We start from the raw sequence: 27,757 nt of genomic DNA on the forward strand, positions 1-27,757 counted from the left end.
TCTTAAGTTCTTTTGCCTCCTTGTTTCTGCTTTTGCTTCTCCTTACTAATTACATAACATCTCTGAACTGATTTTTTTAAAATATATTTTTTAGTTGTCAATAGATCTTTTATTTTTTTTATTATATGTGGTGCTGAGAGTTGAATCCAGGGCCTCACACATGCCAGGCAAGTGCTCTACCACTGAGCTACAGCCCAGCCCCTGAACTAATTTTTGATACCATCACTTGGATCTTTTTAGTTCTGACTTCATATGGTCTGACCTACCTGATACTAACTTTGTTTCCGCCCCAGACTGACCATTGCCAATATGCTCCTTGAAGCCTGTTTATAGTTCTCCACCACTTCTGTGTACCAGGATCCCAAATCATGCTTGCTACACATGATCTAATGGTGGCAAATGTTAACCAGGAAAAACAACTGAGAGAGAGACTTACACAAACTGGAAGTCAGTGAAGAAGACGTGATTGGAAGGGCCTTTTGGAGTTAAACTTTTGATTCTAGCCATATAGTTTTTGTCATAGCATTCCGTGAGATTATAATAAAATTTAGTTGTGTACACAAATTAATTTAGGATTTCAAGGGAGGGATGTGGTAGGAAGGGAAAATCAAGAAAAAATGGAAAAGGTCAATATTTATTTTTATAATCTTGTGCAGGAATGAGCAAAAATCTCACTTCAATGCTATTTATTCATGCAACTGCTGTGCTAAGCACTGGGGAATGGAGTAATTTCCTTATTGCGTGGCTCTTACATTCAGGGAACTTGAAATTGGTTTCACTGAAAACCTTCCATCATATCCCAACCTCAGAGGATGTGCTGATAAGAGACTTCTGTGCCCAGCATTCTTTCTCCCTTGGTTTCTCTCTAGTGCAGGAAACTCTTTCTAGAAAGAATGCTTTTTTTCAATAATACTCATCATGTTCTCATTATTCCATAATAATTCCCGGGGCCAGCCTCTTATCACAGTATATGAGCAGACCCAGGAGCCATAGACCTTAGAAAACCATGGTGGTACTGTAACTTGTATCAGTTAGCATCATGAGACTGTTGAAGGAGAATGACGAAATCCAGTGTAGACAGTGACAGGAATGTTAAAGGAGAAGTATCTCAATTGAAAAAGTTCAAATTTTGGGAGAAACCCTAAGGTAGATGTAGAGGGTAACCTTAGTATTCTTCCACTGAAGCCCTGGGGGTGATTTTTATCTGTCCTAGGTTAATTCATCATGTTTAGCTTTATTTTCTCCCTTAGATCCTCAAAGATTCAGCTTGCTTTTCTTTATACAGCCATCTGGGGAGGTTTTCTTCTTCCCTCTGGCTTTGGAATATAATGATACCACGTTAGCTCCTCTACTCTCTTTATTAACTGATTGTCAAAATAACCATGCAGGCCCCTTTTATGTTTTATGGCTAAATAAGTGGGAAAACAGGTGTGTTTGTTTTGTTTTATTTTGTTTTGTTTAGGGTACTGGGGATTGAAAGCAGGGTGCTTAACCACTGAGCCACATCCCCAGCCCTTTTTATATTTTATTTAGAGACAGGGTCTCACTGAATTGCTTAGGGCCTTGCTAAGTTGCTGAGGCTGGCCTTGAACTCAAGCTTCTCCTGCCTCAGCCTCCTGAGCTGCTGGGATTAACAGGCGTTCGCCACCCTTGTTTGTTTTAATAGTATCCTAGGTTCTTTAAGGTACATGGTAATGTGGCTCAAAATTGCGAAGGGCTTGGGGTTCCTATCATGAGGCCTGGAGTAAACTGAGATTGACTCTATAATGGACTAGTGGGATTCTCAGCTTCTGAGAGAAGAGCAAAAATGGAAGCAAAATTGATTGTTTTGCAGGTGTTGTGCATTGACTGTGGTACTATGGAAATGTTGGTTGCTTTTTTTTTGGGGGGTACATCAGACTAAACCCAGAGCCATTCCATCACTGAGCTACAGTGATGAGCTACATCCTCAGTCTTTTTATTTTGAGATAGGGTCTCACTAAATTGCTGAGGCTGCCCTCAAACTTGCAACCCTCCTGCCTCAGCCTCCTGAGTTGCTGGAATCACCTGGCTCTCTCTCTCTTTTTCTTATCAGTGGCACTGGAGAACCCAGGGGTGCTCTACCACTGAGCCACATCCCCAGCCCTTTTTTATTTATTTTGAGACAGGATCTCACTAAGTTGCCCAAATTGGCCTTGAAATCACACTCTTCCTCCTTCAGCCTCCTGAGTTGCTAGGAGTATGGGTGTTCACCACTGTGCCTGACTTGTCAGCTGCCTGTCTATACTCATTTAGAATGTCTTGGTATTCCAAGAAGATCCGTATATTCTAACAGGGAAAGGTAGGACTCCAGAGGTTCTCGCCTCAGGAAAGATCGCACAACTCGTAAATGGCAGGATCAGGACTGCCTCCCAGGCTTGACTCTTCCCATTCCCTTTGCAAGATGGATTTTTCTGGCTTCTCTGATTATGCACAGAGCTACCTCCATGCCATGGAAGCCCATAGGTGGCAAAGATATTGACAACTTCTGAGCAGGACCATAAGAATTATTTTATTTGGGGTGACACAGAGGGAATTTAAGTCTCGATTGGCCAAGACCAAGAAAGTAATCTGAGCATAAACAGGTAGTAGGCAAATACACCAAAAATAGAAATTGAAAAACCAAGAGTAGTTCATCCAGAGGTGAAGCTAGTGGGATGTCAGTGTCTGTGCCAATGGAATGTAGGCCTCATTGTCTTAGAAGGAATTTTTGAGTGCCTGGAATATAAGGATAATAATAGAAAGATAAATGCCACAGATTGGGGCAGAAAGTCCTTTAATAGACACACTAGCAAATTGGAAGAAGATAAACAGAATTGTCAAAACAATATACAGGGGATCTGTCACCACTGATCCATAATATCATGGAGCTCCTAGGTATCCCTAAGCACTTGACACTAAGAGATGAGGGCAGAAGGGTGGCAATGCCAGTCACTGAGAGGTTGGATCTGGAACATTGGGTAATAATGACAACCAGAACATATCAACAGCCTGCTGTGTACCAAGTACCATTGTGTCAACTCACATATGTAAACTCCTTTATCTTCACAAAAGTTTACAAGTTTGCTGGACGCAGTGGTGCACACCTGTGATCCCAGCAGCTCTGGAGGCTGAAGCAGGAGGATGGAGAGTTCAAGGCTAGCCTCAGCAACTTAGCAAGGCCCTAAGCAACTCAGTGAGACCCTGTCTCTAAGTAAAATGTAAAAAAGAGCTAGGGATGTGACCGAATGGTTAAAGCGCCCCTGGGTTCAATCCCTGGTACCAAAAAAAAGAAAAAAAAAAAAAAAAAGAAAAAAAAATACAAGTTAGATACTAGTGTCACCTTCATTTTATAAATGAGGAAGTTGAGGCTGACTGGCAAAACTTGTTTTGCATGGACATGTACAAAAGTTGGTTGTTCACAGAGTGGCCAACTTATAAATAGTTCAGAAATGAGGCAAGAGATGACGCATGTAGATTTCTTGTATTTTCTTTCCAGTCGTTCTTCCATACAATATTTGAAACGTTGCAGTCTGTTGTAGCGGTGATGGTTTTCTGTGAGTGGCAGGGAGGACAGATCGTGTTAGATGAGCCCATCTGTTCAGATGAAGGTAGAGATATGTAACTTTGATCTGTCACTGTGTCTGCTTTTGGAACCTTTGTAATTTACAAGGAGAGTAAATATTTATCCTCTGACCAACTATAGGGACCACTGTTACTGGTAAGCCCTGACTTTGCCTTCAAACATACGAATGTGACTGGTCGAAGAACCAAAACAAAGTACAAAAACATTAACACTAAGAAAACTGACCTCTTTGGAAGTCATGGAATCACGAGTAGGGTGAAATATTTGGATCTGAGCAAAACTTGGGGACTGAATGCAACCATTATAACCCATATGTGTGGATAGGCTCCAAAGGGCTTTCAGGGAGGGGCACATGTCAGGGATTCGGCTTTGTTTCTTCATGGGAAAGGAGCCCCTCTTGGGTAGTACCAGAGGGGTGCGGTAGGAGGTATGACAGTAGGTCACATAAGTCATAGAACCCAAGAAGAAATTTTGGAGGATATATAAATATATATATATATATATTTCAACCCAGTATCCATTAATAGAATAGCATTAGCAACAAAGAATAAAACAGTTTATATGTGCTATCTTCTAGCCAAATACTTCTAGAAGTATTGCTGTTCTTCTGGTTTATCCCTTGACCAAAAAAGTCTCTGAGATTTCTGGACAGTTCTACCAAAATTCTCCCTAATATTGTATGTACAGTTTTCACTCTATAATGTCCACTTACTGTTCTTGGTTCTGCCATATGATGCCAAACAATAAATAATCCTTCCGCATGAGAAAATTATTTTTGTTTTGGTAGCAAGGGACTAGGGATTGAACCAAGGGGCACTTAGCACTGAGCTACATACCCAGCCTTTTTAAAAGTTTGGGTCTTGCTAAGTTACTGAGAGCCTTGCTAAGTTGCTGAAGCTGACCTTGGAATTGCAATCCTTCTGCCTCAGTCTCCCAAGTTACTGGGATATCAGGCATGCCTGACAACCCATTTTTACCCCTGGACTGGGATTGAGGCCCGAGGTGCTCTACCAGTGAGCAACATCCAGCCTAGGCTGGCTTGGAATTTGCAGTCCTCCTGCATTAGTCCCTGGAGTCTCTGATTACAGGTGTCTGCTACCGTGCCCAGCCCACATGAGAAATCTTTTAAGTATTTGAGGACTGCTATGCTGATTCCCCTAAATATCTCCTTAGAGGAAGTGTCTCCAGTTCCATAATCAGTTGTGTAATCCTTTGTGAAAGCCAACTAGCAAGGTATAATGCATAGAAATTAGATTAATGATATCAATTGCTATTTTGTTCAGATGCTTTAATTCTTTTTTTTTTTTTTATTTTTTTATGGTACTGGGAATCAAACTCAGGGCCTTCTGCTTGCGAGGCAAGCACTCTCTCTACCAGCTGAGCTATCTCCCCAGCCTTTTAATTCTATTCTTGATTACTATTCGTTGATTCAGTACTGAGGAATTTTTCAGTGTTCCTTTAAATTAATCAAATATTCCAGGTGTAGGGTTATAAATGAAAACATTAATATGATTATTAAGTATAATAAACTATAGTATATTAAAACATTAATACCTTAATTTAATTAATAAAATATTAATCCATATTGTTAGAAAGTGAGTTCTTTACCATTTGTACTTGTGGAATTGATTTAAACTAAAGTTATGTGATTGGTTTTGGTGGACAAATTCATACCTTTTGTCTCACATGTGCTCATGTCAAGTTCAAGACTGAATTTTATATCAATTTATAATCTCCCACTTCTTTCCAGATGCCTCTGTGAATAAAGAAAAGTTCTTGTAGTTCTAATTAGCTACATAACACAGGCTAGTTAATCATTAATAACTGCATTGATATTTTGCTTCTAAAACCAACTGTTACTTCTTCAGGGACATCTCTGACTGTCCTGATGTCTGATCATATACTGTCACTTCTGCCGACCGGGCAAAGATAAAGAATCTCATGTTTATAAATCTTATCCCATATACTCTAGAAGTATGTTCTGATTATCAGAGATCAGCTGGTGTATGCTACCTTCTGGGTGGGAGGCAGAGAGTCCACAGGAGATAATGGCTTGGGCATGTACAGCACTTGCCTGGCATGTGTGAGGCCATGGTTTCAGGACCCAGCAGCACAAACATACAAACAAAAAACAAAACTTAAGGTTAGCATTGTTCATGCTCCGGAGAGGAGATGAATTCCCTGATTTTATGTTTCCTGTTCTAGGTTTTTTCAGGTTAGACTAAACAAGAATATGTGCATGTCCAGAGCATCTACAGGCAATTTTTAATGCCTACAGTGTTCCAGGATTATATCCTATTCTTCCTTTGAGGGCAGCATGGGAACTTTTATCATACACTAGAAGCTGAATTTACTGAGACTCGTCCATCATCTCTCAGTAAGGAGTAAACTCAAGTCTGAGATACATTCTACAGTTTGTAATCAGAAAGTATAAGTTTGAAATAATCAGAAATATAGGTTTCCATATAAAGCCTGCTGTGCAGACACTCACCCACATTTTGTGACATTATCTTGTTTTCTTTGCTACGGTGCACCCCTGATATCTATAATGGTGTCATCCTCCTGTTTTCTTAAATACAGTAGAAGGTATATAAAATAAAAATTTGCCCCAGAGTGTTTATAGTGACTCATTCTTTTTTGTAAACTCTCCTCCAGCACTATGGTTCTAATAAATGATGGTAAGAATTGGGTTGTAATAGGAGGGTCTAGGACTTGAGAGATTTGAGAATATCTTGGGTATGTGATTTAAATCCAAACATAGTTTCCCCCATAGCCTTACTGTAGGATGCAGACTCAAATTCAGTTAGTAAAGAGACTACTGATAGAGATTCTAGCATTTGTGGCTAAGAAAAGGCAATATGTTGTTGTTGATGTGTCAAGAAGTAAAGTGTAAGTCGGGGGTAGGGAGGAATGGAATCCAAGAGAGAGCCTAGTTACCATCCAAGACATCTTATATCCATGTGCAGAAATGCAAGCTAGTAGGGTAAGAGATTCTTTCATCAGAACTCCTGGGAGACTTCAAGCTTCCAGCAGTGATGGAATTGCTCGTTCAGACTGACATCCATAGCAATTATACAATCTGGATAACCTCTTGAGGTGTGCACAACCATTTAAGGGCATCGCAGAGTAAACAGAAGTATGCAGAAGCTAGAAGGAAGTCGATCATTGAAAGATGAGAACTGGACCAAATGAAATGTTATGCTTATGGATTTTTGCCTAAAATGGAACCTTCCAGTATCTGTGACATAGGGGCAGCAGAAAACTGCAGTCTCATTGAGCAGAAGTGTGAGAGGACAGAATTGAAACCTGGTAGAACACCTAGAAAACCAACAAGGGTAATCCTGGGAAGAGGGAGATTCAGAGGGGAAAGTCTCTAAACTGCACATGAAATCTGTCCTAATGTATACTGCTGCTGAACTATGCAACGGGGTAGACTTCAGAGGATGTAGGGAAAATAGCAGTTGGATGCTAAAAGAACTGAGTGAATATTTGAACTACTGCCTGCCACAGGAGAAACAGAATGAGTTTGAATCTAGACAAATTAAATTGCCTCCTAGGACACAAATCAGTATTCTCCAGAAGATTATAACTGACTCCAGAGTCTCTACAATGTAAAATTAATAATGCCTGGCATACAATAAAAAATCTACAAAGAAATGGGAAAATATCACCCATTTCAAAGGAAAAAAGCCATCAATAAGGGGCTGGGGTTGTAGCTCAGTGGTAGAGCACTTGCCTAGCACATGTGAGGCACTAGGTTTGATCCTCAGCACCTCATATAAATTAATAAAATAAAGGTATTGTGTCTACTTGCAAGTAAAAAAAAATTTTTTTTAAGCCATCAATAGAAACTGACCTTGGAATGTTGGAACAAGCAGATAAAAACTTTCAAATAACTGTTATAAAAAAGAAGTCCAAAGACTTGAAGGAAAATATAATGAATGAACAGATGAGGAATCTCAGCCAAAAAAATTACTGTAGAAAAAGAAACAATCTGGGCCTAGGAAACAGGGAGATTGAGGCGGAGGACTGCAAGTTTAAGGCCAGCCTGGGCAAGTTAGTGAGATCCTGTCCTGAAATAAAAAAATAATAAGTACTGGAGAGGTGGCTTAGTGGTACAGTGATCCTGTATTCAATCCCCAGTAAAACACACACACACACACACACACACACACACACACACACACACACACATGCACGCATGAACAGGAACATATATAAGAAAATATATGAACTGAAAGATAAAATAACTGAGAATATTCTCTACTACAATTGAGAGACAGTGGAGGTAAATAAAATAAAACAGGAAGCTGGGCATGTTGGCTCACACCTATAATCCCAGTTCCTCAGGAGGCTGAGGCTGGAGGAACACAGTTCAAGGCCAGCCTCAGCAACTTAGTGAGACCCTGTCTCAAAATAAAATATAAAAGAGCTGGCAATGCGGCTCAGTGGTACAGTGCCCCTGGGGTCAATCTCCAGTACCACAAATTTATTTTTTATTTTTTATTATTATTTTTTGGGTGTCAGGGATTGAATTCAGGGGCACTTGACCAATGAGCCACATCCCCAGCCCTATTTTTTTTTTTTTTTTTTTTTTTTGGTGGTGCTGGGGATTGAACCCAGGGCCTTATGCTTATGAGGCAAGCACTCTACCAACTGAGCTATTTCCCCAGCCCCCCAGCCCTATTTTGTATTTTATTTAGAGACAGGGTCTCACTGAGTTGCTTAGAACCTCACTGTTGCTGAGCTGGCTTTGAACTTATGATTCTCCTGCCTCAACCTCTTGAGCTGCTGGGCTTACAGGGGTGGGCCACCACACCTGGCTCACAAAAATTTTAAATTATAAAACAAAGATAAGAAACTCCCAAATATTTGAAAACTAAATGTCATTAATTAATCTATAGTCAGCCCATTGGTTGAATAAAAATCTAAAATGAAAAAATTGAAAATATTTGTAATTGAATGATGCAGAAAATACATTCAGTTTAGAACATTTTCCAATAGTATGCAAGATGCAGTGAGGCAATGCTTAGAAGGAAATGTAAAGCTTTAAGTGCTGATATTAGTAAAGGAGATGAGTGTAAAATCCATTGATCTAAGTTTCTACTACAAGGAGATAGAAAAAGATGCCAATCCAAGCCAAAAAAATTGGAAGGAACTAATAGAGGGAATAAATTAAAAACACATATAATAGTGCAAATTAAAGTCAAAAGATGGTTCTTTGAAAACATTAACAAAATTGATGAGCACTTGCATGGTTTCTGAAGGAAGAAAAATAATATCAAAATTAGAAACAAACCCCAGCAGTGATTCATGCCTGTAATCCCAAAGATTGGGGTTGGGAGGGGGAAGAGATAAGGCAGGAGGTTTGCAAATTCAAGGGCAGTCAGGGCAACTTAGACCCTGTCTCAAAATAAAACTATAAAAAGGGTCTAGGGGTATAACTCAATGGCAGGGTGCTCCTGGATTCAATCCCCAGGACTGCAAATGAACAAACAAACAAACAAACAAAAAATGTTCTAAGACATTAAACTGTAATATAGAAATATTATGAACAATTTTTATGACAATAGATTTGACACCATTAGTTAATAAAAAATGCCAATTTTACATAGTCTTTCAGGAAAGAACGTATTTTGTGAGACCAGCTTAACTTTCATAGCAAAACCTGATAAATGCATTTGCTCTTTTCTCCCTATTTCCTAAAAAGAATATTATAAACCATATGCCTCCAAAATGCAGATGCAGGCCAGGTGGGTGGCACACACTTGGAATCCCAGAAATTTAGGAGGCTAAGGCAGGAGAATTTTAAGTTCGAGGTCAGCCTCAGCAACTTAGCAAGGCCCTGTCTCAAAATAAAAAATAAAAAGGTCTGGGGATGTGACTCAGTAGTTAAAGTGTTCCTAGGTTCAGTCCCCAGTACCTGCACCCCCCACCCAAAAAAGCAAAAATCCTTATGAAAATTTGGGAAAATGAATCCCAAAATATATAAAAGGGAAAACACATCATTATACAATGAGAGCATACCAGAAATGCAGGGATGGCTTAACTGTCAAATATCAGTTGATGTAACTGACCACATCAAAAGGATGCAGGAGGAAAAAAAACCCAGCCATATTAATAGATGCATAAAAGCATTAGACAAAACATAACAAGTATTCATGATTAAAATGCCCAGACAGTTCAGGAATAAAAGAAAACTTCCACAAGCTGAATAAAGACAGCTATGCACACTATATATAGCAAAATACTTAAAGGTGAAATATTGATTTCCCCATAAAATTGGGGACAAGGCAAGGATGTCCACTTTCAGTATTTTTATTCATCAACATATTGGCAGACCTTGAAATAAAGACAATAGAAGAAAAGTCCCAAAATCTGAAAGGCAGAAATAAAATCATCCCCATTTTGCAGAGAATATGATTACACAGAAAACCTTAAAATATCTACTAAGTATCTGAATTAATATGTATATCTAAGGAGATCTGAGGATCAATTGCACTTTTATAAACCAGAGCAAACACCTAGAAATGAACATTTTAAAAACCCACTTACAATGAAAAATACTTTGGAATAAATTTATCAAGTATGTGCAAGACTCTACACTAAAATTACTAAGTATTGCTTAGAGAACATTAAAATGACCTAAATAGAGACATACTATATTTTTGGATTGGAAGCCTCAACATTTGTTAAGAAGTCTCTCCTGGCAAACGAATCTGTAGTTTTAAAATAATACCAATAATAATTTCATTAGGTTCTAAAAAAAAGAAATTGACAAGATGATTCTGAAACTTATACAGAAATGCAATAGTTCCAAATTAGCTTAAATAATCTTCAAAAAGATGAGCAACTTTGGAGGACTTAACTCTACCTGATTATAAAAATTACTGTAAATTTCTAATAATTAGGAGTGTGGTATTAGTTCAAGGAGTCTAGATAAAGAATTAATGAAACAGAACACAATCCTGAAATAGACCCACACATTTATGTAGTTAATTGATTTTCAACAGAGGTGTCAAAACATCAGAAAGTGCTTGACCAACTGGAGAGTCATGTGGGAAAAAATGAATTTTGTCCTCTATTTCATACTACTTTATAGGCAAAATTAATTAGGGATGGATGAGTCTTAAATGTAAAAAGTAAACTGTAAAGCACCAAAGCATCTATAATAAAAGTTGATTTCAGCATTGTAAACAGAAACTAAATGAAGCCACCTGAACTTCTGTCCTACAGAGTAGTGAGAGAATAAATGTGTGGTGTTTTTAGCCACTAAATTTATGTTACTATGTATCCTCCTGTTGAGAGTTATCATATGGGGTGCAGTGATGCACATCAGTCATCCCAGCAATTTAGGAGGCTGAGGCTGGAAGACTGAGTTTGAGGCCAGCCTCAGCAACTTAGCAAGAGCCTGTCTTAAACCAAAAATTGTGCATATTAGTTTTTGTAAAGGCTACATTATCAAAAACCCTATACATTAATGCTGAACTCACTTTAATACACTTTCTTCTTCTTTTGTGGTGCCAGGGATTGAATCTGGGGACGCTTAACCACCGAACCACATCCCCAGCCTTTAAAATATTTTATTTAGACACAAGGTCTCGCTGAGTTACTTAGGGCCTCGCTAAATTGCTGACGTTGGCTTTGAACTTGCAATTCTCTTGCCTCAGTATTCCCAACCACTGGGATTAATGGCGTGCACCAATTAAGAGTCATATGGTTAACAATTTGGAAACTTTTGTGAACATTAAGTACATTAGTCAGAATAAGATCAGAAGCAGAACCACTAAGGACTTTACCGCTAGGAACTGGATAATCAGTATAAGTCTGTCAACATTGCATTTGGTGCCATGCCTTAAGTCAGCTGGGATGACAGCTGAGAAGAGAAGATGGATGAGGAGTGGAGAAGAACAAGAATAAAATGAATCTCACGTCTGTCTCTTGCTAGACCCACATCGTTTTCTCACCACCTCCAAGTCCCCAACACTGATGATACAGTTAACCTAAAAAACGCTTCCCTACAAAGCTGCACAAGAACCTGACTCAGGATTCAGAAAATTTAAGGAGATTCCTTAGGACCTAGAGGAGCTGGATTTCAGCCTCTACCTTTTTCCTAAATTTGGTGGACCTGTAGAAGCTGCTCACTGGGTTGTTGCTCGAGGTCAACACTGAGCCCCAGATCAAAACATGCATGAACTTCAACAGCATCTGATCTTATACTCAACTTTTTAAACTTTTTTCTTATACCCAACATGTAAGCTTAAATATGCTCGATGCTTGACGTCTACCTTCCACAGCTCAAGCAAATTTATATTGTGGTCAATCCTAAACTTTAGCAGTTTGGCAATTCTGGAAATGTAGTTACAGCTAGGCGTGGTTTGCACTCCTTTATTCTTGCAATCCCAAGTACTCTAAAGGCTGAGGCAGGAGCATCACAAGTTCCAGGCTAGTCTCAGCAATTTAGCGAGACCCTCGGTAATTTAGGAAGATTCTGTTTCGAAAATAAAAAGAACTGGGGATGTAGCTCAGGCGTAGAGCGTCCCTGGGTTCCCCGGTACCAAAAAGATACCCAGTTGCATGCAGGACCCCCTCCCACCCCTAGAGGATCTGTAATTGGTCTGGAGGAGTTGGAAACACCGCTCTGTTGCAGAAGTGAGAGTCTGGAGGGGTGGGGCGGGGGCCTTGCGGTCACATGACCGAGTTGGAGCCTCCTTCTGCCGTTGATTGGTTCTGGCCAGGGGAGGCGTGTACGTGTGACACGCTCTTCTCCAGACCAGAGAGCTGCAAACCTCCACAGTCCTAGAGGGGACACAGGCGAGGACTCTGTGCCCGGCACACGCGGGTGGATCAGCGAAAGCTCTCTGGATGTCCCTGAGGCTGGGACTGGGGACCTGTTTATCTGACTGGGCTCGCTAAGAGAGCGAACTCCTGGTCAGGCCTTGGAACCTGAGCCCAGCTTTCATGACCGCAGCACGTGGACCCAGAGCACCGCGTGGAAGACTTCCTGGAGAAGGCGGTGGGGTGGAACGTCGGAGGCGCGGAGGTTTGGGAAGAAACTAGTATGAGGAGAGCTGTGGATGCAGCTGCGCCAACACCCCCGGCCTTCAGGGAACTCTCCAGGGCGTATGTGAGGGTCTCTGGGGTCTGTGGCGCCAGCTTTCAGCAGCTTTCCTGCAGAAAGAAGGAACAAAAAATCTAGTGCTTGTATGCCTCCTCCACACTGTGGTTTTGTTACGGGGAAAAACGAAATGCGATTCTAAGTGTAAGGTGTTCGCGTCATTTTGAAGTAGCATTTTAGAGTCTGCCCAGAGTGTACACCAGATCAAATTAAAGTTGTAAGAGTTTACTGTGCACACAGGGGTACAGTTGGCGAACGCAGCTTCTAAAGCATAGACGAGCAGGTGCAGTGATCTTTATTGTTAAGTGGTCGTTACAAACCCGTGCTCCGTCTAGGGTGAGACGTGTATAAGATCTGTAGCTGATCGTTTCGCTTTTTCATGTGGACAAGAAAAGCGGGTTTTGTGCATGGTTAGAGCTAGCATCTTGGGGAAATCAGGATGATTTTACGTTTTGGTTACATGGTATGGGTGGTTGGCCGAGGATGGGACGCAAACCTTTGCCTCCACGTGATTTTTCTTTAGCAAGTCTGACTGTATACAGTCTTCACAGTAGCTATTCAACAAATGCAGTTTAGATAGTGGAAGGGATGAGGCCTTTGTCCCAACCTCGGAGCCACAGATCAGGACGGTTTTTGAAATGATTTTGCTTAAGGGGAAGGTGGTGGGGTTTCCCAAACAGTACTTTTAGGGGAGGTGGACTGTGTGCGAGCGGCTTTAAGATGAACTTATATAGTCACCTGTGCTAAGCAAGCTAGTCTGTTACTTCTGTTGTGGAGTCTTGAGTTGCTTCTAGCAAATCACTACCTAGCGAGAATGTGAACACCCCAAAATATCGCCATGGTTGGCTCCCCCCCCCAATTTTGGATGTTTTTCCAGTTTTGCTTGAAGTTGACTTAAGTAAGGAAGTGATAATCATGGGCTCCAGGCAAGGAAACTTCATAATCGGGAGAAAGAATGTAAAAACTTTACCACAGTTGATGTTCAACTTCGGGATTTAGGGGAAAATCTATGGCCTGTTGCTTATGAGGACGTCCATGACAGCCAGCATCTGTGTTATTGCACTTGAAGGTAACATTTAGGAGAGTCTCTAACACCAGCTTCTGCAATAGAAATTGTCAGGAAAACTGCATTTTCCTTATCTTTCAAATTTAAATTTCCCTTTAGGAAAAAAAGGAATTCTTTATTCCTTCTACCTGTTATTGTTTTTGCCTGAAGGCCTTTTTGCCTCCCTAATCCCTAAAAAAATAATTTCTTCCCCAATACTGGGGATTGAACCCAGAGGCGCCCTACCACTGAGCTATAGCCCATTTTACCTTTTTTTTTTTTGGTGATATGGGGGATTGAACCCAGGGCCTTATTGCCCCTTTTTATGTTCATATTTTGAGACAGGTTCTTACTAAATTACCCAGGTTGTTCTCAGACTTGCAATCCTCTCACCTCAGCAGCCTCCTGAGGCAGGGATTACAGGCATGTGCAAACACAGCCAGCACAAGGGGGAATTTTATTGACCAATTAATTTCTTAATCTTTTGTGATGAAGTTTTTTTCCCCCCCCACCTTATTTATTTTAACATTTGTATGCTGACACAGATGACTTTTAGTGGATGGAGCTGGCAGTGGGAACATGATTGGGAATACCTTATTACACATAGAAAAACAAATATAAATATGATATTAGCAGAAGTGATCTGACTTCCTGGAGAGCTAGATTGCTAGATTTGGTGAAGAGTCTAGTTTGAAGATTAGTCTCCAGGCCAGGCTAAACTGATGGTTCAAATGACTATAGGAAAAAATGATGAAACCTATTTCTTATCTAAATGAGTGTATTTATTTGATGGATGTAAGATTAAGTTCATTAAGGAATTTTGAAAATACAGAAAAAAACACAAGAAAAAAATTAGACTCATCTGTATACTTGAGAGTAACAATACTGAATTATAATTTAATATTGAGTAAGCAATATTGGAAAACAGTATTGAATACAATTATAATAGTCTCTTTATATGCAGACTGGAAACTCCAATAATGTCCTAAAATTGTTTGTGTGATGTGGAAGTAAATAAATATCACCCAAATGAAAGCAAGCAATGGCTCTTTATTCGGTGCTTCCTCCAAGGAAGTCGACCAGTAACACTTGTGTGGGCAAAGCCCCAAAGATAGCAGAGGAAAGCTTTATAGTGGGAAAAAGAGAACACTCAAATAGCTTTGTTCGTTTGTGTGTGTGTGTGTGTGTGTGTTTTAGATTGGGGATGCTGTTTAACTAGATTACCTAGGTTAACTAGAAGTGGGTCATCCTATGTGATTGGATAGGGGAGCATATTTACTTCCTCTTGTTGGCCTTAAATTGAAGGGGGTGGGGTGTGTGAAAATTGTCTTTACCCAAATGCAGACACCAAGTCAAACCCTAGCGAAATGGAGCAGGGAGGCCAAGACTATAAGCTTTCATGCTTCATGTATGCCCATAAGAACCTGTAGAAGGATCCTCTGAAACTGCAGAATTTTAGGAATTTCAGATAAGCCTCGTCTATGGAGACAGTTCCCCAGCAGTCACCAACTCCTGTGGTAAACCTCTGTAACCAATGGTACTTGTTTCAAAACAACTTATATGGACTTCTATATTCTTTTAAAACATTCCTGCTGCCCTGACCTCTGGATGTGCCAGTGGTATGCCAGAACATGCATAGCCCAGACTGCAGTCTTTTGCTATTCCTGAATCAACACTTTGTTTTGGAGAGCTGGTTTCTCTGTTGCTCATTTTAGTTTGACAGGGCCAAAAATTTGGGTAAAAATGGCAATGATTTACCAAGTTCAGACTGGTTCCAATTGCTGCAATTGCTGTGCTTTGGCTTCTTTTGTATTGTCTGGTGGTGTCCCTTTGAATATGCCTTGTCTCCAGTAGGTGCAGCAGAACTTATTCTAGGGAGAAGGGGAGGGCAGGGCTGCAGTTTCCCTTGGATAAAGTTTTGGAAATTGATCTAGCCTCAGAAATCCCCAAGATGACTATTCTAGCAGCTCATTCACAAACACAGTGACTTGATATTGACTAAACGTTGTTTGTTGGCCCCATTGGAGTACCCTGTCCCAGGTCTGCCTAGCAAGAGATCTTCAAATTAGGTGTGGTCTTACTTGCTATTTCTCTCTCCTCTTCAGCCTACCCTGACAGGCCGGATCCTTCCCCTCGGCCAAGATCAAGCCAGCGAAGTGATGTTCCCAACAGCCCAGTGGAAGGTGAGCTCTGGTTTCTCCTCTGCTTCCTCATCCTCACTGCTGTGAACAACTCCTTTGTTCACACTGAGCCCTCTTTAGCAATTTTGGGAATTTTCTCTTACTCTGGATCCAGATGGGTTCAAATCCAGTCTCAGTTTTGGATGTGTTACCTTCAGCAAGTTACGTAAGCACTGTGGGCCTCAGTTTCCTTACCTGTAAAAGGGGAAAATGACAGTACCAATCATAAAAAGTTGTGAGGGTAAATACAGGCATGTGAAGTATTTTGCATAATCCCAGTTACGTGTTAAGTGCTCCACAAGCTTTAGCTGATATAACCATAGTTCCTGATTTTTTTTTTTTTCTGTCAGTGAGCAGTCTTATGCAATTAGTGTATAACAGACACTGTTTTGTTCTGGGAGATAAACTCTTATCTGAAGGAGTTAACAATCTGCTTAGAGAGGCAGATATGTAAGAAAATTCTTATAATAGGAATTAATTAATTATGAACTGTTAGTATTAAAGGGTACATGGCACCCAGGCAGTGGCACATGCCTGGAATCCTAGCAACTCAGGAGGCTGAGACAGGAGGATTGCAAGTTCGAGGCCAGCATGAGCAACTTAGTGAGACCGTATCTCAAAAAAATTTTTAATAAGGGCTGGGGATGTTGATTAGTGGTACAGAACTCCCTGGCTTCAATTCCCAGTGTCAGGAAAAAAAGATTTGGGCATGGTAGAACATGCCTATAATACCAGTGACCTGAGAGGTTGAGCCAAGAAGATCAGAAGTTTATGGCCAGCCTCAGCAATTTAGGGTAAACCCTTATCAATTTAGTGAGACCCTGTCTCAAGATAAAAAGGACTGGGAAATGTAGCTCATTGCCTCTGGGTCCAGTCCATGATAATCAAAAAAGTAAATAAAATAAAGGGAATATGGCAGCTGTTACTGAATTTGTAACATCATAAGAAAAGATGATAAGAAGCTGTGGTTTGAAAGTAAGGGGGCAGTTTGGAAGCCACTGCAACAATATTTTTAATTTTTATTTATTTATATGTGGTGCCGAGAATTGAACCCAGTGTCTCACACATGCTAGGCAAGTGCTCTACCGTGACCCCAGTCCCTGTTTTTTATTCTTTAATTTTTACTTTTTTGGTACCAGGGATTGAACCACTTAACCCCTGAGCCACATCCCCAGCCCTTTTACATATATATATATATATATATATATATATATATATATATATATATATATATTTAAATTTGAGACAGGGTCTTGCTAAGTTGCTGAGGGCCTCACTAAAATGCTGAGGCTGACTTTGAACTTATGATCCTCCTGTCTCAGCCTCCCAAGTGCTGGGATTACAGGTATACCACCACAGGTTGTACTGAAACAATGTTGCAAGAACAGTCTGAGGACCTTCAGAGTTTGCAGCAATTTGACAGTGTTGCTCCTGTGGGTCTGCATTTTCCGAGGGATCATGTAGCTCCACCTGCCCTGCCTGCTTCATCTCCAGTTTTCCCCTGACAGCCAGAGAATCTGCACGCAGGAGTGCAATGCTCTGTCACTCCACCATTCTTCCTATCACACTGTACTCTCCATCCACAGCTCGACACTCCTACTCGCATTTTAAGACTCAATTCAGAAATCATCTGTGCAGTCTTCCGGGATTTATTCCTCCCTGTGTTATGTACTAGGCAGTCGCTAGGTTTATGAGGAATGATGAAGCCTTAAGCCAGATGGTTATGGAGTTAAAGTTGTGAGTGTCAATCAAGACATTGGAAGAGGGGGCTGGGGATATTGCCCACTTGTGGTAGAGTGCTTGCCTTGTAAGCGCAAGGCCCTGGGTTCAATCCCCAGCACCACAAAAAAAAAAAAAAAAAAAAAAAAAAGAAGACATTGGAGGAGATGGGATGGAATCAAAGGCTGGGGTTAGTCAGAAGCCAACCCTTGGGTGATGGATCCAGGGTATTGGATCTAGGGTATTGATGACTGGAAGACTACTGTATGCCAGGTTGACTTTTCCACTCCAGCCTTCATTCCCTGAGACAGAGACCAGGGCTGCCATGGGGTCATGTAGCTGGTGGATCTAGAACCTTGAGGGGCCTCATTCACATGGCTGGTAGGAGTGGTGTCCTCAGGAGCCGAGCAGGGCACAGCCCGAGTGGCTACAAGCTGTGGTAAGTGCTTCCTGAAGGAAGGAGTGTGACCAGGGTGAGGACCACCAGATGCAAGGAAGGCAAGAGCAAGCACTGTGCAGCAGCATTCAGGGCCAGCTCAGTGTGTGGAGAGGACCCTGGGCTGTGCAGCCACGTGACTTCCCAGTCTTGTTATCCTCGTGCAGGTGCAGAGTGTAGATGGCGAGTGGCTCAGGTTGAGGGTACTGCAGGGCTGCAGTGTGGAAGGAGGGACATCCAGGATGGTGGCGAAACTAGATGTGAAATTTAGGTTTAATAGGAAAGAGAGGTCACATAATTTGGAAGATTTTGGTATTTGTCTGCAGAGGGGAGTGTGTGATGCTTCCCAGGATGTAGATGAATGTTTCCTGTTACTGGTTAGGTATAATGATGGCAAATTAAACCCACAGTACCTTGTAGATGAAGGAGTGTGGTGGATAGCTGCCCAGCCTCTGCTCCAGGGCCTACACAAGTGCATAAGCAAGGGTCAGAACCCTCCGTTCTCAGCCAATGTGTTGAACACACATGTTACTTGTGTGTCCACTGGGCTGAATGGTCTGTTTGCCCTCTCTGGATGTACTCCCCACCCTTCTGCACATTGGTCTCTACCTTTTATATTCACTAGCATTGTGTTCCCTTACTGTCTGGCTTTTGGTTGGCTTTGGGCAATGGGATGGAGTGGGGACAAGGGATCAGAGGCCTGGAAACTGAGGTTGGATGTCTATTCCCACAGTTCTCTCCCTGCCAAGCTTGTGGAATGGTGATAGCTACCATCTTGTGAGGCCCTTGCCTTGTTACCTACTCAAACTTTCTGTACTCCAATAGCTCTTCCCCTAACTTACCTCTTCAGACCTAGTGGGTGTTGGTTTTCATTAGGCCTGTCCATTCCTTTGTAAATAGTCTACATGTTAACCATGACCTCATCTCTTTCCTAAGGGCACCTGGGGCAGGACCTGTTAGTAAAGTGGTATTGGGACACAGCCATGCTCTTTTGCATATGGTAGTTTGTGGTTGCTTTTGTGCTGTAACAGTAGAGTTGAATAGCTGCACCAGACCAAATAGCTTAAAAAACGCAAAATATTTGCCACATGGCCCTTTAGAGAACACCTTTGTTAACCCATGGCACAGAAGAAAGAACATGCCTGGTCTGAGGGTCAGCTGTCTGATTGGAGTCCTGAATTTATCACTTATTGAGTGACCTTAGCCAGGGCACTTGACCTCACCTTGGTCTGTAGAAGAACAAGAATAGTTGCAGTTGATTTTAGGAATTGAAGTTACCATGGTCAGTTCTTTTTTCAGGAGTTGCTGTCATTTGAAGATGTGGCAATGTACTTCACCAAAGATGAATGGGGTCACCTTGACTGGGCTCAAAAGAACCTCTACAGAGATGTGATGCTGGAGAACCACAGGAACATGATCTTGCTGGGTAATGGTTGTTTGTATATTCTATGTCTGTGCAAGTACATAATTCCTTCATCCCTTATCTGTAACTCCAAAGTCCAAGAGTGCTGGAAATCAGAAGTTTTTCATAAATTATTTGGCTACAAAGCTTTAGTTGAAGTGACCAGGCAGTGAAGCCACTACCTGTCTGTGATTTTCCCACCTGCTGTGCATATCTATATACTTAGCTTTGGAAATGTCCATGTGTTTGGTTGAGGGCAGAGCTCCAAATCCTACTGGGGATGGTACCTAATACAAAACACATACACAAAATCACCTCGACATCTGGACGGAATCTGTAAACATGTGGTCCCCAGAGTTTCGTATAAGGAATTGTGGAGAGTGAAGAGCTGTGTTTTGTTTTAGGGGTCGGAAGCTCCCCCAGTCTCACTCCCTTCTTCCACATCTTTTGAGACTTTGGGGAGTTGGAAAAATTATGGCTACTTTAGATTCCAAAGACTTGCTTCTTGTTCTCTTGAAATCTTTTTTCTTTCTTCTCTGTAAAAGGGAAGCATCCTTGTCTCTAATGCTAGTGAGTTAAACTCCCATTTCTGAATCGTGACCTCCATCTTTCTAGCAGTCTGCCTTTGTCTTATGCCAGCAGAGTCTCTGAAACACATGAGTGGCCTTGATAGTTTCCCTTCCTGGGCTTGCCTCCTATACTGATAGAAGTGTCTTGATCATCTCTTAGAGGTACAGCCATTCACCCTGGATTTTTAAAAGTTGATCATTCTTTGAAAAAGTATTACAGCCAGGCACAGTGGCACACACCTGTAATCCTAGGGGCTCAGGAGGCTGAGGCAGGATTAAAGGTTCAAAGTCAGCCTCAGCAATTACTATTTCAGCATACTCCATTAGTGATTTTAGTAGTTCTAGCAATAATAATGCTCATTATAGAAATTTCAGAAAATATGTTAATGAATAGAGTGGATAATAAAAAACATCTATAGGCCCATTGTCTGGAAAGAACTTAATAGCTTCGTTTACTTTTTTCTAGTCAGTGTGGAATTTTTTTAAAACAATATTTGGACAGTGTGCTCAAGTTTTGTATTCTGCTTTGTTGTTGTTTTCTTGCTGTACTGGGAACTGAACCTAGAGGTGCTCTACCACTGAATTATAGTCCCAGCCCTTTTGAGACTGGGTCTTGTTGAGTTGCAAAGGTCAATCTTGAATTTTATAATTCTGCCTCAGCCTTCCAAGCAGCTGGAGTTACATGTGCATGCCACCTGGCTGTATTCTGTTTTAAAGTATATAGTGAGCCAGGAATGGTGGTACATGTTTGTAACCCCAGTAACTTGGAAGGCTGAGGTGGGAGGATCACCAGGTTTGAGGTCAGCCTCAGCAACTTGGCAAGACTGTCTTAAAAAATAAAAAGGAGGACTGGGGATGTAACTCAGTTGGTAGAGTGATTGCCTCATATGCACAAGACCCTGGGTTCAATCCCCAGTACAAAAAATATATATATAAATAAATAAAATAAAATAAAAAGGAGGGGAAGTGACATGTGACTCAGGGGTTAAGTGCCCCTGGGTTTAATCCCTGGTACCTGAATAAATAAATAAAAATGTAGACACACACACACACAGAGACACACACATATTGCAAACATTTTCCTATTGTTAATATGGGAACACATGGGTTTTTAATATCAACCTGATACTTAGGACTTCATTGTATTAACATGCTATACTTTATTTATAATAATTCCCTATTAACATAGTTAATTTGCAGTTTTACACTGCTGGAACACTGTACCAAACATCTCTGGTTCATCTTTTCCTAATTTTTCCTTAGTGTGTATTTCTTTCTTTTTTTTTTTTTCCCTTTTTTAAAAATTTATTTTTATTGTAAACAAATGGGATACATGTTGTTTCTGTTTGTACATGGAGTAACAGCATAGCATTTGTGTAATCATACATTTACATGGGGTAATGATGTTTGAATCATTCTGTTATTTTTTCCTCCCCCCACCCCTCCCCCACCCCTCTTTCCCACTATATAGTCCCTCCTTCCTCCATTCTTGCACCCTTCCCACCCCCTATTATGTGTCATCATCTGCTTATCAGTGAGATCATTTGTCCTTTGGATTTTTGAGATTGGCTTATCTCACTTAGCATGATATTCTCCATTTTCATCCATTTGCCTGCAAATGCCATGATTTTATTATTCTTTATAGCTGAGTAATATTCCATTGTATATATATATACCACAGTTTATTTATCCATTCATCAATTGAAGAACATCTAGGTTGGTTCCACAATCTGGCTATTGTGAATTGAGCAGCTATGAACATTGATGTGGCTGTATCTCTGTAGTATGCTGATTTTAAGTCCTTTGGGTATAGGCCGAGGAGTGGGATAGCTGGGTCAAATGGTGGGTCCATTCCAAGTTTTCTAAGGAATCTCCACACTGCTTTCCAGAGTGGCTGCACTAATTTGCAGCCCCACCAGCAATGTATGAGTGTACCTTTATCCCCACATCCTCTCCAACACCTATTGTTGCTTGTATTCTTGATAATCGCCACTCTAAATGGGATGAGATGGAATCTTAGTGTACTTTTGATTTGCATTTCCCTTATTACTAAAGCTGGTGAACATTTTTTCATATGTTTGTTGATTGCTTGTAGATCTTCTGTGAAGTGTCTGTGCATATCCTTAGCCCATTTGTTGATTGGGTTATTTGTATTCTTCCTGTAGAATTTTTTGAGTTCTTTATATATTCTGGAAATTCGTGCTCTATCTGAAGTATGAGTGGCAAAGATTTTCTCCCACTCTGTAGGCTCTCTCTTTGCATTGCTGATAGTTTCATTTGCTGAGAGAAAGCTATTTAGTTTGAATCTATCCCAGTTATTGATTCTTGCTTTTATTTCTTGTGCTATGGGAGTCCTGTTAAGGAAGTCTGATCCTAAGCCAACAAGTTGAAGATTTGGACCTGCTTTTTCTGTAAGATGCAGGGTCTCTGGTCTGATTTCAAGGTCCTTGATCCTTTGTGAGTTGAGTTTTGTGCAGGGTGAGAGATAGGGATTTAGTTTCATTCTGTTGCATATGGTTTTCCAGTTTTCCCAGCACCATTTGTTGAAGAGGCTATCTTTTCTCCATTGCATATTTTTGGCACCTTTGTCTAGTATGAGAAAATTGTATTTATTTGGGTTTGTGTCTGTGTCCTCTATTCTGTACCATTGATCTACCTCTCTATTTTGGTGCCAATACCAGGCTGTTTTTGTTGCTATTGCTTTGTAGTATAGTTGAAGTTCTGGTATTGCGATACCCCCTGTTTCATTCTTCCTGCTAAGGATTGCTTTAGCTATTCTGGGTTTCTTATTTGTCCAGATGAATTTCATGATTGCTTGCTCTATTTCTGTAAGGTATGTCATTGGGATTTTAATTGGAATTGCATTGAATCTGTATAGCACTTTTGGTAGTATGGCCATTTTGACAATATTAATTCTGCCTATACAAGAACATGGGAGATCTTTCCGTCTTCTAAGGTCTTCCTTAATTTCTTTCTTCAGTGTTTTGTAGTTTTCATTGTAGAGATCTTTTACCTCTTTGGTTAGATTGATTCCCAAGTATTTTATTTTTTTTGAGGCTATTGCAAATGGAGTTGTTTTCCTCATTTCCCTTTCAGATGTTTCATCGCTTGCGTATAAAAATGCTTTAGATTTATGTGCGTTGATTTTATAGCCTGCTATTTTGCTGAATTCATTGATGAGGTCTAGAAGTTTTCTGGAGGAGGTTTTTGGATCCTCTAAATGTAGAATCATGTCATCAGCAAATAGTGACAGCTTAAGTTTCTCTTTTCCTATTCGTATCCCTTTAATTTCTTTAGTCTCCCTAATTGCTCTGGCTAGAGTTTCAAGGACAATGTTGAATAGAAGTGGTAAAAGAGGACATCCCTGTCTTGTTCCCGTTTTTAAAGGGAATGGTTTCAGTTTTTCTCCATTAAGAATGATGTTGGCCATGGGCTTAGCATAAATAGCCTTTACAATGTTCAGGTATGTTCCTACTATCTGTATTTTTTCTAGTGTTTTGAGCATGAAGGGGTGTTGTATTTTGTCGAATGCTTTTTCTGCGTCAATTGAAATAACCATATGATTCTTAACCTTAAGTCTGTTGACATGATGGATTACGTTTATTGATTTACAGATGTTAAACCATCCTTGCATTCCAGGGATGAACCTCACTTGATCATGATCCACAATTTTCTTAATATGTTTTTGGATATGGTTTGCAAACATTTTGTTAAGGATCTTTGCATCTATATTCATCGAGGATATTGTTCTAAAATTTTCTTTCCTTGATGTGTCTTTGCCTGGTTTGGGTATGAGGGTGATATTAGCTTCATAGAATGAGTTCAGTAGGGTACCCTCCTTTTCTATTTCCTGGAATAGTTTGAGAAGTATTGGAATGAGTTCTTCTTTGAAGGTCTTGTAGAACTTGGCTGAGAATCCGTCTGGTCCTGGGCTTTTCTTAGATGGTAGATTTTTAATGGCTTATTCTATTTCATTGCTTAATATTGATCTGTTTAAATTGTGTATGTCCTCCTGGTTCAGTTTGGGAGAAGCATATGTCTCTAGAAATTTGTCAATGTCTTCGGTAGTTTCTATTTTGTTGGAATACAGATTTTCAAAGTAGCTTCTCATTATGTTCTGTATCTCAGTGGTGTCTGTCGTGATATTTCCTCTTTCATCACGAATTTTAGTAATTTGAGTTTTCTCTCTCCTTCTCTTTGTTAGTGTGGCTAAGGGTTTGTCTATTTTGTTTACTTTCTCAAAGAACCAACTTTTTGTTTTGTCAGTTTTTTGAATTGTTTCTTTTGTTTCAATTTCATTGATTTTAGCTGTGATTTTAATTATTTCCTGTCTTCTACTACTTTTGCTGTTATTCTGTTCTTCTTTTTCTAGGACTTTGAGCTGTAATGTTAGGTCATTTAGTTGTTGACTTTTCATTCTTTTCTGGAATGCACTCCATGCAATGAATTTTCCACTTAGTACTGCTTTTGTAGTGTCCCAAAATTTTTTTTTTTTTTTTTTTTTTTTTTTTTGCAGTGCTGGTAATTGAACCCAGGGCTTTGTGCTTGCGAGGCAAGCACTCTACCAACTGAGCTATCTCCCCAGCCCTAAGAGATTTTGATATGTTGTAACATCGTTCTCATTGACCTCTAAGAATTTCTTTATCTCCTCCCTGATATTTTTTGTTATCCATGTTTCATTCAATAGCATATTATTTAGTCTCCAGGTGTTGGAGTAATTTCTGTTTTTTATTTGGTCATTGATTTCTATTTTCAGTCCATTATGATCTGATAGGACACTAGGCAGTATCTCTATTTTTTTGCATTTCCTAAGGGCTGCTTTGTGGCATAACATATGGTCTATTTTCGAGAAGGTTCCATGTGCTGCTGAGAAGAAAGTGAATCCGCTCGTTGATGGATGGAATATTCTATATATGTCTATTAAGTCTAAGTTATTGATTGTGTTATTGAGTTCTATGGTTTCTTTGGTTGGTTTTTGTTTGGAAGATCTATCTAGTGGTGACAGTGGTGTGTTAAAGTCACTCAGAATTATTGTGTTGTTGTCTATTTGATTCCTGAAATTGAGAAGGATTTGTTTGATGTACAGGGATGCACCATTGTTTGGGGCATAAATATTTACTATCATTATGTCTTCCTGATTTATGGTTCCCTTAAGCAGTATGAAATTCCTTCTTTATCCCTTCTGACTAACTTTGGCTTGAAGTTCACTTTATCTGATATAAGGATGGAAACCCCCGCTTTTTTACTGAGTCCATGTGCGTGGTAGGTTTTTTTCCCATCCTTTCACCTTTAGTCTATGGATGTCTTTTTCTATGAGATGAGTCTCTTGTAGGCAGCATATTGTTGGGTTTTTCTTTTTAATCCATTCTGCCAGTCTGTGTCTTTTGATTGATGAGTTTAGGCCATTAATGTTCAGGGTTATTATTGAGATATGATTTGTATTCCCAGTCATTTGGCTTATTTTTGGTTTTTAAGTTGGCTTGGTTTCTCCTTTGAGTGGTTTTTCTCTAAGGTAGTTCCTCCCTTTGCTGACCTCCATTGTTGTTTTTCATTTCCTCCTCATGAAATATTTTGTTGAGAACATTCTGTAGTGCAGGCTTTCTATTTGTAAATTCTTTTAACTTTTGTTTATCATGGAAGGATTTTATTTCATCTTCAAATCTGAAGGTAAGTTTTGCTGGGTATAGGATTCTTGGTTGGCAACCATGTTCTTTCAGAGCTTGAAATATGTTGGTCCAGGCCCTTCTAGCTTTTAGAGTCTGGGTTGAGAAGTCGGCTGCTATCCGTATTGGTCTCCCCCTAGATGTAATCTGATGCTTTTCTCTCGCGGCCTTCAAAATCCTATTTTGAAGGATTTTTTCCTTCAAAAAAATTTTTTTGAATCCTTTATTTTGAATGTTAGGCATTTTCATTATAATGTGCCTTGGTGTGGATTTGTTGTGATTTTGTGCATTTGGTGTTCTGTAAGCCTCTTGTATTTGATTTTCCATTTCATTCTTCAGGTTTGGGAAACTTTCTGATATTATTTCATTCCTTTGGTTTGTATCTCTGTGCCTTTCTCAATTCCAATAATTCTTAAATTTGGTCTTTTCATGATGTCCCATAGTTCTTGGAGATTCTGTTCATGATTTCTTACCATCTTCTCTGTTTGGGCAACTGTATTTTCAAGATAAAATATTTTGTCTTCATTGTCTGAGGTTCTGTCTTCCAAGTGGTCTAGTCTTTTGGTGATGCTTTCCATTGAGTTTTTTATTTGGTTTATTGTCTCCTTCATTTCAAGGATTTCTGTTTGTTTTTTTTTTTAAGAATCTCTATCTCTTTGTTGAAATGATCTTTTGCTTCCTGCACTTGCTCTTTCAACTGCTTATTGGTATTATCATTCATTGCCTGCATTTGCTCTCTTATCTCATCCTTTGCTTCGTGAATCATCTTAATCATGTATAATCTGAAGTCCTTTTCTGACATTTCTTCTAACATACTGTCATCTGATTCTATTAACATAGTATCTAGATTTGTTTGGATCATTTTCTTCCCTTGTTTTTTCATGTTGTTCATGTATCTTCCCCTCTAGTAGTGCAGATCTGGGGTATTGCAGATTTCCCCCTGTAGGCTTATAGTGGCCCTATAGGTTTCCAAAACCCTTTCTTTAAGGGGAGATCAATATTAGCATTGCCCAATTCAGACACTATGCAATCCTAGACCAAATAGCCCCTATGAGGACAATAACAAAATTGTCATAATAAACAGAATGAGTTCAAATATTATCTTCAGTAAAACAAACAGATTTGCAATAGGTCTGCAGTTTCTAATGGAGGACAAAGAGGATGCAGAGGGATGTAGAGTGTGGCTGTTAATGGGATAAGAAAAGAATATACATAAGTTCTAGATAATAAAAAGGGTGAGAGTGTAATCCAAAGAAATTGGATGTTAGCATGTAAAAAAGGGAGGAAGAGACTCTGAGGGAACAGGTAAACAAAAGGAAAAGAGAGCAAGAAAAGTAAAGAAATAAAAACTTAAATTTTTTAAAAAGGAGGAAAAGGAAAATCTACAGTATAATAGTCATATAGTAATGAAACCTCCCAGAGTTCAGTAGCCTGATGCATCAGAGGTTCCTGACAATGAGCTTCAAGCCTGGAGCAGGCGTCTCAGGATGGGTTTTACCCCACCTAAAGATCAGAGCTAAGACTTCCAGGATTATCCAAGATGGCCACTCTGGCTTCCAAATGTGTTGGCAAATGCAGCTCAGGGTGTGGCCGTGGTCAGCAGGAGGTCCTGGAGGCGGATGCGGTTGGTCAGGAGGGGTCCTGGAGGTTGGGTGTGTTTGGTGTGGTTGTGGGATCCTGGAGGCCGGTTGTAGTCAGTCGGTTTGGGGTCCCGGTGATAGGGTGCAGTCAGTTGGTCTTGGGGTCCTGGTGGCAGGGGGCAGTCAGTCAATGTGAGGGCCCCAGAGGCAGGGAGTGATCGGTCGGGCTGAGGGATCCTGGAGATGGGGCTCAGTCAGTCCGGGCAGGGGTCCTACAGGGCGTGGCTGTTGTCTCAAAATGGCGGCAGCCACGTGTAATCAAACCTGCAGATACTGTAACAATGAACTTCCAGGCAACAGCAGGCAGGTGGTGCTCCACTGGCGGTCGGCGATCAGTTTGCTGACTGTTGTCGGATGATCGGAGGTGAACCTCGTGCGTTGGGTTATGGATAGGTATAAGGC

At 40.3% G+C, this 27,757-nt stretch overlaps 2 protein-coding genes across 6 annotated transcripts in view; one reads left to right on the plus strand and one right to left on the minus strand.

Annotated features, from left to right (window-relative positions):
- The first annotated feature begins 12,338 nt into the window (after positions 1-12,338).
- The window catches only part of ZNF789 (zinc finger protein 789), a 32,446-nt gene continuing 17,027 nt past the window's right edge, over positions 12,339-27,757 (plus strand). For 2 of the 5 annotated variants that reach the window (XM_079121285.1, XM_079121287.1), the window contains exons 1-3: positions 12,347-12,599; positions 15,865-15,929; positions 19,381-19,507. In XM_079121285.1, the coding sequence (XP_078977411.1) occupies positions 12,545-12,599; positions 15,865-15,929; positions 19,381-19,507 (247 nt within the window). In that variant the 5' untranslated portion in view covers positions 12,347-12,544. Of the gene's footprint in view, positions 12,600-15,851; positions 15,930-19,380; positions 19,508-27,757 lie in introns of all 5 variants that reach the window. The other 3 variants (XM_079121289.1, XM_079121288.1, XM_079121286.1) reach the window with 3 other exon arrangements.
- ZNF394 (zinc finger protein 394) overlaps positions 15,942-27,757 on the minus strand; it is a 30,165-nt gene continuing 18,349 nt past the window's right edge. Inside the window, exon 3 of the mRNA XM_079121262.1 lies at positions 15,942-16,121. Coding sequence (XP_078977388.1) covers positions 16,081-16,121 — 41 coding nt within the window. The 3' untranslated portion in view covers positions 15,942-16,080. The remainder of the gene's footprint in view (positions 16,122-27,757) is intronic.

The sequence above is a fragment of the Sciurus vulgaris genome (genome assembly GCF_902686455.1).
Source record: "Sciurus vulgaris genome assembly, chromosome: 18".
Lineage (NCBI taxonomy): Eukaryota > Metazoa > Chordata > Mammalia > Rodentia > Sciuridae > Sciurus > Sciurus vulgaris.